This window comes from Nicotiana tabacum, chromosome 23, assembly GCF_000715075.1.
Source record: "Nicotiana tabacum cultivar K326 chromosome 23, ASM71507v2, whole genome shotgun sequence".
In the NCBI taxonomy this organism is placed as follows: Eukaryota; Viridiplantae; Streptophyta; class Magnoliopsida; order Solanales; family Solanaceae; genus Nicotiana; species Nicotiana tabacum.
The window spans coordinates 90,616,437-90,628,468 of NC_134102.1; the positions used below are offsets into that span (position 1 = coordinate 90,616,437).

Sequence of the window (12,032 nt, forward strand, 5' to 3'; positions counted from 1 at the left end):
AGATAAAACGGGGCTATAACTCTCGAAATGACCGACCGGGTCGTTACATTATCAAACCAACAAATTCACGGATTTACATAAATAATCAAGTAACAATCACATCAAATTGTCATATAACAACAGATTCAACAACAAGGATTTAGGCACGACAAATAGATGATTAAATATATACCAACAATTATCTAATTTACTGCACAATATGCCTAAGACTTTATCTCAATGAATTTTGCACATATAAGCCCGAGTACGTACTCGTCATCTCGTGTACACGGCTTTTCACATTTCACAAATGGCACATAAGACTCGATGCCTAAGGAAGTAATTTTTCCACACGAGGTTAGGCAAGACACTTACCTTTTTGAAGTTATGTCGATATTTCAAAATCGTCTTCTTGCTTGAATTGACCTCCGGACAGCTCAAATCTATCCAAATTAATTGCATAACTTCATTAAAATTCATCGGAAACAATTACGAATAATAATACGTCGACTTAAAAATTTATTCTAAAAAGTCAACAAAAGTCAACGTGGGGCTCGCCCCTCGGAACCCGATAAAATTTTTATGAAATCCGAACATCCATTCCGATACGAGTTCAACCATACCAATTTTATCAAATTCCAATAAAAACTCGACCTCTAAATCTTAAATTTTCGTTTCTAGAAGATTTTACAAAAATCTTGATTTTCCTCCATTAAAATCCGAATTAAATGATGGATTCAAAGGCATAATCATGGAAATTAATCAAAACTGGATAAGAATCACTTTCCCCCAAACACCCACGCAAGAATCTCTCAAAAAATCTTCATCTACCGAGCTCCCAATTTGATTTTGTGTTATGAGCTCAAACCCCCATTTTTGGGACTTTTAATTCTGCCCAGATAGGCCTTCTACGCGTTCGCGACCAATGCTTCGCGTTCGCGACCAATGCTTCGCGTTCGCGAAGCACAAACTTAACTGCCCAGATTTTAACCCTTCGCGAATGCGACATAAGCCTCGCGAACGCGAAGGTTTGTTGTCCCCTCTCTTCGCGAACGCGACCCAACTTCGCGAACGCGAAGGTTTGTTGTCCCCTCTCTTCGCGAACGCGACCCACACCACACGAATGCGAAAGCCAAACGCCTATGGTCCCCAGCTGCTTCATTTCTTCTTCATGAACGCGTAACACTTCTCGCGTTCGCGATGCACCTCCTGTCCACCCTTCGCGAACGCGAAGAGTTAATTTTGCCAACTTTCCCAACTCCTCTTCGCGAACGCGATCACTCGTACGCGAACACGGTGAAGAAAATTTTACTGCCATCCAAATGTACTACGTGTTCACGACTCTTGCCAGGCGAACGCGATGAAGGATTGAGGCACCAGATATCAGCAGAATACAACAGTGGAAAATGAAGGGAAAATGGTCTGAAATCAATCCGAAACACGCCCGAGCCCCTCGGGACCTCAACCAAACCTACCAACAAGTCTTAATACATCATACGAACTTAGTCAAGTTCTCAAATCATATCAAACCACATCAAAACGATGAATCACACCTCAAATCAAAATCTATGAACTTTAAACTTTTAAATTCGATATCTTGTGCCGAAACACATCAAATCAATCCGGAATGACTTCAAATTTTGCACACAAGTCATAGATGACATAACGGAGGTATTCAAATTTTCAGAATCAGATTCCGACCCCGATATCAAAAAGTCAACCCCCGGTCAAACTTCTCAAAAATTCATCTTTCGCCATTTCATGCCAAATTCCTTTACATACCTCCAAAAAAAATTCGGACACGCTCCTAAGTCTAAATTTACCATACGGAGCTATTGACATCATCAAAATTCTATTCCAGAGTCGTTTGCTCAAAAGTCAACTCTCCGGTCAACTCTTTCCATTTAAGCTTTTAAATAAGGATTGTTCTTTTGATTAAATTCCAAATCTTCACTAAATCAAACTCGACCACATCCGCGGGTCATAATACATATTGCGAAACTTCTCGAGACCTTAAGTCACTGAAGGGGGCGTTAATTCTTAAAACGACAAGTCAGGTCGTTACAAACAGTCTTCTGTGAGAATAGTTTTTGAAGCTTATTACATAATATATGATGGTTTTACTCAACCTTTTTATTTTTAGAATACATGAATGTCTTTTTTGTCTTTATGATGTTGATGAAGGAATATATAACTTCCTTTAAGTTAAGTTGTTAACTGATATCGATTTTTTCTGTATCACTTTATCTAAAGCTTCACTGTGTTTCACTTAATTCCCTCAATAAGTTTCCAGCAGCATTTATTCAGTGTATTTTCAGTATGTATTCTTTTTTTTTTAATTACTATTATATATGTATTCAGATGAATTTTTTATTAATAACAATTAAGTTATTTCAATATATGTTCAGCGGTAAATTTGTATTACAAGTCATGTATTCACTTTATGCATTGTATTCACTGTGTTTATTTTTTTCTATGTTTTTTTAAAAATAAATATTAGATATGTATACTGTTTATTTTCATTGTATTCACTGTATCTCACTGTATTCCATGTATTTCACTGTATTCACTATCTTTCGTTTTTCCTACTTTTTCAATAAGTTCACTGTATTTAACTGTATTCAATGTAATTATATTATTTCAAAGCTTCACTTTGTTTCACTGTTTTGTCCAGCAGTATATATTCATATGTATTCAACAGATGTATATATGTATTTCAAATATATCTGCAGTATGTATTCATATGTATTGCACTATATATTCAGCATTATGTATTCATATATATTCAACATATGTATATATGTATTCAAATATATTTAGAAGTTTGATACATGTATTCAAGTATATACATATTAGTTATTAATATAATTTATGTATTCAGATGTATATATGTATTCAACTTTATTTCACTATTTTGTCCAGCAGTATATATTCAGCAGTATCTATTCGTATGTATTGAGCAGATGTATATATGTATTTAAATATATCTGCAGTATGTATTCATATGTATTGCACTATATATTTAGCATTATATATTCATATGTATTCAGCAGATGTATATATGTATTCAAATATATCTGCAGTATGTATATATATATATATATATATATATATATATATATATATATATATATATATATATATATATATATATATATATATATATATTCAAATATATCTGCAGTATGTATTCAGCAGTTTACTAAAAAATATTTTTACTAAATTGTACTAAAATAATTCATCATGCAAGAATCCAATACAGCAATAAATCAATATGTAATATAAAATTTGAAGAAATCTATGACATATCGTTATTGCAGTAATTGAAATCAGAACATGAACTAATTCCTACGTGGAGCATTTCTACAAGTACGCTTATTATGTCCTCCCTTCCCGCATATACTACACGAATGTTGATTTTTCTTCTGCAACAATTCAATGAACGGCTTATCACGCTTCTTCTTTGGCCTTCCAGGAGGTCTTTTCTATTTGGGTGGTAAGACAACTTTCTCTGATATATGTGCTGGTATATTCCATTCATTTCGGTCAGGCAGCGGATACACTAACACCTCGTATGTCATTACAACAGACTTTGATTTGTAATAGTCCGAGCAATAATCTTCTGGCATTAGAAACTTGCTTTTCAAGATAGCCCAAGCATGTGGGCATGGTAATTCATCAACTTGGAACCGCCCACAACTGCACTTTTTCTCTAGAAGGCAAACGGTGTAATGTCTTCCTTCATCATTCACCATATGCAAGTGCTCAGTGGATGGTACAACCTACATTAAACAGATAAATATAAGTTTTGGACATTTATAAAAAGTTATATATATCTCAAAGAATAAACGTATTAAATACATTATACATGTATACAATAAAAAAAAGTTTAAATATGCAGCATGTCAACAAATATTAAACTTTCAGAAATCTAAATATAATATATGTATGTATGAAATACAATGACATACAGTGAAATATATGGAATACAGCGGAATACAGACTATATTTAGACTGACTATTAAAGATGAACACATTTAACTGAGGAATACAGTGATATACATTAAAATATAGTATATCTGCTAGGAAATGCATCTAATTTGAAACAAAACCATTGAATACACCTAATGAAATACAAATGTATAAACAAGTAATGTATACATATAATAACCAGTTTTTAAAACCGTTTCATAAAACAGAATACATGCACAAGTGCTATAATACAATGAGCATGCAGTATGTTAATAGTAAAAATTGTATCAGAAATAAATACATGTTATACCAGGCCTAAATACATGATGCAAGGACATAAAGCAAAAAAAAACTTACAGTCATACGTGTAGACATTGCCTCATTCAAAGTAAGCATCTCCTGGTATTTTTTCCCAAGTATTGTGTACGTGTGTGGAGCTTCTTTCCGATTGCTGCAATTCCAACGTCCAAACATTTTTCTAACTTCTTCTAGGAAGTCGTATATTGGCAATTCTCTTGCTGATAAAAGTGCGGCATTGATTGATTCAGCAATATTTGACGTCATGGTCCATCCTCGGTTAACAGGTGCATACAACCTAGCCCACTTTTCGTATCCAGCTAATTCCAAGTATTCTTTCACTCGAATATCTACCTTCTCCACCTTTTCCATTCGACTATCAAATTCATCCTGAGTATATGCTTTTGCCATTGAGAAGTATATCTTGCTCAACTTTGAATGACTCTTTTTGAATTTCTTATATACGTTGTTCCATAGATGCCATATACAAGCAAAATGGGGTACCGTAGGATACACTCTTGATACGGATTTGATGATGCTCTCATTCCTATCTGAAACGATGCACATGTTTTCCCTCTCACCATATGCTTCCTTGAATTGCTCAAAGAACCATGACTAAGCAGCATCGTTCTCTGAATAAACAACACCATTTGCTAGTGGCATTATATGACCTGTAAATACAATTGCATACATATTTTAAAAATATCATTCAATTTGTATTAGGCAGTAAACTTAACAAATTTTATTATAATTTGTATATATTTTTTTTTAACAAACTCACTTGCACCATCCAACGTGCTAGCCTAGATGAATGTCCCTGTGTATGCCGATTTTAGGTGGCTTCCATCCACAACCACGATGGGTCTACAGTGATCGAACCCCTTTATAAAAGCATACAACGATATATACAAATACGTGAACTCATTTTTTGGTGATTTTACCATTCTAATATGCGAACCAGGATATGTCATATCCAGTGTATTTAAGTACCCCCGGTAATTTATTGTATGAATCAGCTGGTTCACCTCTCAAAAAGTTCATTGTATTTTCTTTAGCCCGCCACGCCAACATGTAACTAACATCTACACCAAAGTCTGATTTCACATCATCAATTATATCCTTTGGGGTGTATTTTCTCTTATGATTAGTAAACTTGGACCTAATCATACCACCAATAAGGCTACTACTTGCTTGACGTTGCTCATATACCTTATCCTTCAACGGACATGTATGCTTATCATTGAACTCCTTCACTTTGAACATTTATGATTTGTTAATGCTAGAAGCCTTAAATCTCGATTCACAATCCTCTGAAATACATAATAATGTATAGCTGCAAATACATTTATGTAATACATACGATCAATTATGTATGGATATAAAATATAAACAGAAACTACAACTAATTTGTCTACGTATACCCAGCATTTTCATTTGCCAACAAAGTTATTTATATGAAAACATACAATGAAATACAATGTTTGTTTTTTTGAATATGCTATAACTTTTTTTTTTGAATACATATGAATAAAGTGTTACATATGTATACATGATTACAGAATACACTCATATACATGTGAATACAATATTACATATGTATACATGATATAATTGTTTCAGAAAACTCAAGTACAAAAACACTAATACATGAAAAATAGAACGAAGGAAATCATATATTATGAAATACATATATTATACATGCTGTTTTTTAAAAACTCTGCCATGAATACATTATACAAAAATTCAGAATACATATCCATACAATTAAATAAAACATGTTGTTCAACAGGTTGTAATTAAGAACACTCAAACCTGATAGCATTAGACCTATCAACCCGGAATTGAAACCTTTCTGCAATTGCATAATGCTCCATCACCGCTTTCAATGTGGCCTTATCCTTATATACTTGTCCAACCATGACCTCTCTTTGATTAGTTTTGAAATAATCAAATCCCTTTCCAGTTCGAACACCTCAATTGGTTCACCTGAATTGACTGACTCAAGAGCAAGTGTATCAACTGTATCAAATTTACTCACCCCATCTGCTTCGTCTATTTGCATTAGGTCGCCTTGAACTAAACTACCTCCAGCTACAACTTCTTTGTCCATTGTTGTTATACATAAAGGATACATCCCGAATTCGCTGTTCTCTTTTTTCAACTCTACATACACCATGTAACCCATGTCGTTGTGTATTTTCATTGGCGTGCAATTTTCTTCCACTTTGTATTCAATTTTAATTGACTTTGAGCTCAAATCTATGGCAAGTTGCTTCAAAATTGAAGCAACCAAATCATTGTACGACGCATACTCCTTTATCAGTATCCCATCAATCGAATAATCGACATAGTTATTCTCACTATTCCACTTGCCAGAATGATGCAGTAGCACGGTTAAACTTGCCATATGTAAAATCAAATTTCTGTATATACTTGTATGAATTTCGAACAATATCACCGTGCCATAAATTTCACGAACGATACCAAAAAAGAAATGATGGATTGAATCTTTGAAGATTGCTCTGTTTGGCGGTATTTTCGGCTGAGAATCTTTTCTATAACTGGAAATACAAATTTTGCGTGTTATAATTGAGTTTGTTGAGTTATATTAGGATTCTATCGCGTTAATTGATTCACATACCGTTTTTAAACAGCTGAAGGGGCCTTTTTTCTGCAGATTTACGTTATTGTATTCACGAATACAGCTCGCGAATACATATGAATACATTCTATGTTTAGCTGGACTTCCTTGTTTTCCGCCGAGTTTTGCTACTGTATTCATGAACACAGTAGCTTAAATATATCAAATACACTCTATAACAAATAAAAACATAGCTATAGGAAGTAATTTAGTAAATGATAGCTATAGCAAATTAATAACCAATAAACAATAGTGGTTTCTGAAAATTTCTTTTCAAAGAATTCATGACAGTACAATTTGAGGCTTTAGTTTTTTGGTGGGCCGCAGTAGAAATGGTCTTAGGGTTTGGTTTTTGGTTTGTTTTTGGTTTTTGGTTTTGTAGGGTGATTGACAGGAATAGTCCTATAAGAGATTGGTCTTTATATATTATTCAAATTTCTGAATGTATTTAGAAAATGACCCTGCACACACACATACTCATTGTTTGTCAGGAACTTCTTTATTGGATTGGTGGATTTATGTTATATTTACTCTATCTATATCGTTACTTGTTCGCAAACTCTATCCGATTAGCATGACTTTGTGATTGTTCAATTGTTCACCAAACTCTATCATATGGACATAACTTTGTGTTATCTGCATTCGATATATTTGTTAGGTTTTTCAGAATACACAGTTGGCATGATTTTGTGCTTGTTCAATTATTTATCAAACTCTATCGGATTGACATGAGTTTGTGCTATTTATAATTTATACATCTATTAATTGTTCAATAAAATCTAATCGATTGACATAATTTTCTTGTATTGTTCAACAAAGTATTTTTTAAAATTGCAATTTCAATTTCGATTAAACTACCCCAAAGGCCCAAATCTGCTCTAGATGATCTCAAATTTGAAACAAAATCTTCAAATATCAATATAAGCGATCCTCAATCACCAATTTTGTCAAATAACATCAAATCAAGAAGATCCACTTTATCCTTTTGATTTCTTCAACACTTTCCAAGTATCAATTGAAGTTTTAAATTTTTTTAAAATAAATTATTAAATCAGTGTTTGAACTAAAAATATAAGCACAGATTATCAATATTCATAGGATTTTGACAATAGTTAATTATTAACCAGTTTTTACCCTCAAACAAGAATTTCAAACTTTCAATATTGAAGAACTATGATATTCTCGATGAAAAGAAGCCTATTTTTGCTACAAGGTAAAAAAAAAAGGATAATATTTAAAGACCAATCCCTCAGAGGAATAATCGATATAATTTGTTGGTTTGTTTTGGGGTCTATTTGGAGAATTCAAGTGGGGTTTTGGTTTGTTGGTGGGCTACGGCTGATATGAGACGTTTTTTTCCTCTTTTTTTGCTCTCTTATCTCTCTTTTTTTTTGAAATAAAAAAACAACCTTTGAAATAAGATTACTACTAAGCTTCAGAGCAAACTAAATATCCAAGAACAAATAAAATAACAGACTCATAAAACTAATACTACATTAATAAAACCATTACTATTCAAAATATTATTAAAGCAAATACTAAATTTAATAGTACATACATACTACTAATAGCTTGTACATGTACACACAAACACATACTATGTTGAAATAGATTAATATTTATACGTAGCTATATATTAAAAGCACTGGTACCATCTATAGTGTACATAAAATAAAAAATAATCATGCTAGTTAATAGTAATAGGAGGAAAAATAAGAGTTTACGAGAAGGTTTAATACAAAAGGAAAGAGGAAAGTGAAATTTGACATCTAGAGACTCATTCACCAATATTTTATAAATTTATTAATGAATGCGCGACAGCTTTTAATTTTTCAACATTATTCTAGCATACACTCGCTTGTATTCGCGTTCTGTCAAATTGTTGTAACCTTTAAAAAAAACTACAATCAAACGGTTTTCAATAATCGAAAAAATGTATAATATTTAGCCTTGAAATATAGACGAAACAGCAGATGACAGTTCCGGGAACAAGGTTTTCGGGCACAGTAATGATGAGATCAAAAACCAAGAAAGTAAGATTGTATTAAGTTTCGTATAGAATATAGTATGAGTTTTGCCAGAAAATTCGTATCGTTTACAATGATAACTGAGCTCACTATTTATAGCTATGTCTAGGTAGAAGTGGCAAGTGGGTCGGGCCCGGTCCTAAGTGGGCTTCGCGGGCCCGGTCCTAAGTGGGCCGGTCCTATGCGGTCCGGTCCTAAACGGTCCCGGGCTTCGCGGGCTTATTGCTGGAGCCGGCTCGGGACCGGGACCGCGAACTAATGGTCCCGGGTTAAGTGGGCCGGTCCCGAGCCTAAACGGGCCCAACAGAAACTTTATATTTTTAATTATTTTTTTTATAGAAGTTAGAGAAAAATAATAGTAATAAAGATATATAAGCTATATTCGATTTATATACTATATATACATCTTAAAATATATATATATATATATATATATATATATATATATATATATATATATATACTATATTATATATACATAGTATACATCTTAAAATATACTATATATACATCTTAAGATATACTATATATATATAGTATAGTATAGTAGATCTTAAGATATATATACATCTTAAGATATATAAGCTATATATATATATATATAGTAAGATGTATATATAGTATATCTTAAGATGTATACTATCGAATATGACTTATAAACTATGTATATATATTATAGTATATATATAGTATATTATAGTGTATATATATATTTTAAGATATATATATAGTTATATACTATACTATACTATACTATATATATATATATATATATATATATATATATATATATACACACACACACTATACTATATATACATCTTATATATACACACACTATACTATATATACATAGTATATAAGTCATATTCGATAGTATACATCTTAAGATATATATAATATATATAGTAAGATGTATATATATTATAGTATAGTATAGTATATACTATATATACAACTTAAGATATATAAGCTATATTCGATATATTCGATATATATATATATATACACACACTATACTATATATACATCTTATATATACACACACTATACTATATATACATAGTATATAAGTCATATTCGATAGTATACATCTTAAGATATATATAATATATATAGTAAGATGTATATATATATTATAGTATAGTATAGTATATACTATATATACAACTTAAGATATATAAGCTATATTCGATATATTCGATATACATATATATATAAGCTTATATATATATACTATACTATACTATATATACATCTTAAGATATATAAGCTATATTCGATTTATATACTATATATACATCTTAAGATATATATATATATATATATATATATATATATACACACACACACACACTATACTATATATACATAGTATATAAATCATATTCGATAGTATACATCTTAAGATATATATAATATATATATATAGTAAGATGTATATATATTATAGTATAGTATAGTATATACTATATATACAGCTTAAGATATATATACTATACTATAATATATATACATCTTACTATATATAAGCTATATTCGATTTATATACTATATATACATCTTAAGATATACTATATATACATATATATCTACTATATATATCTAGTATATCTAGTATACTATGTATATATAGTATATCTTAAGATGTATATATATCTTAAGATGTATATATAGTATAGTATATATAGTATATCTTAAGATGTATATATAGTATAGTATATATAGTATATCTTAAGATGTATATATAGTATATCGAATATAGTTTATATATCTTATGAGATGTATATATAGTATAGACTATAGTATAGTATAAATATAAGCTTATATGTATACTATACTATACTATAATATATATACATCTTACTATATATAAGCTATATTCGATTTATATACTATATATACATCTTAAGATATTATAAAGAGATATTCAAATCAATGCGTTATATTTTTATTATAGCATTAAAAATCATGGCAATATCTTTCTTAGTCTTCCTCCCCCTATGGAATGAGCACAACAAGGTGCTAATACCACCATTGAGAAGAAAAAGAAACTAATCAAGATGTGCCAAAATACAAGTTACATATTAATTTACATGGTATCTCTTACAAATTTCATAAATCCTTCAAGGTCCGGAGGAATTTCCGTTGGTGGTGGCGGAAATGAAGCTTGCTCATCACCGCTTCCAGGCGAAGCATCATCCTCCGCAAGTTCAGCTAGCATTTCTTCATAAGCTTCGTCTACCTCTGGTTGTGATTCAGCAAGTCCAAAATTTCTTCTTTCCGAACGGATCTAATCTCTGAAAAGTACTAATTTTTTCAAGCTCTCCCTCATAGACGCTCTATAATCACCGAGTTGAAGTATTGCTTGACTGAAATCGCTCTCTGATGCCACTGTTGAAGCTTGAATAGTTAAAATATCTAGGGCCATCCTTGAAAGAATCGGAAAGTATTTTTCTTTGTCCTTCCACCATTCCAAAATATTAAAGGAGCCGTCGGGATTCACTTCCTCAATTCCCTGTGACAAATAAACTTTAAGCTCATTTAGTTGTGAAAAATCACTAGTACTAGAACCTTGAGAACCCCTGAACCCTGCCCAAGCACTAAGTGCTCTTACTCCCGCAGTTCTTTTAGATGATTGAGAACTAGAAGAAGAAGGAGTTGGAACATTTGGTCTAGCATGATCTAATGCAACTTGATAAGCATTATAAATAGTTTGAACATTTATTTTAATTGAGGCTATTGCGTTCGGAAGTTTAGACAACTCCTCATCTTCAAGTGTTAAACCATTATAAACAGTTTCATACCAAAATTGAGGACCTCCTAATTTCATAGTAGGATTTAACAATGCAGCAATACCATAAATAGGGGGAATAGGGAAAAAATATTTTTTAAACTTTTTTCTCATGGAATCAATAGCAAGTTGATAAATTTTCCCACCATCTGAAAAATGATCAAACAAATTTGCAAGTTCTGTAATATAAACTAAACAGTTAGAAATAGTAGGATAATATTGCCCAGAAAATTTATTTGTAGCAATATGGAATTTTTCTAAAAAATCTACAAGCATTTTAACATTAGCCCAATCCGCATTTGTAAGGTGCTCATCATCATCA

General features: G+C 31.3%; 1 protein-coding gene across 1 annotated transcript; it reads right to left on the reverse strand.

The window, feature by feature from the left end:
* Positions 1–3,464: 3,464 nt before the first annotated feature.
* On the reverse strand, positions 3,465–4,659 carry LOC107826813 (uncharacterized). The gene is made up of 2 exons (XM_016653846.1): positions 4,309–4,659; positions 3,465–3,761 (listed from the first exon to the last, which is right to left on the reverse strand). Exons 1-2 carry the CDS (start codon positions 4,657–4,659, stop codon positions 3,465–3,467), a joined length of 648 nt encoding a protein of 215 aa, XP_016509332.1.
* Positions 4,660–12,032: the final 7,373 nt, after the last annotated feature.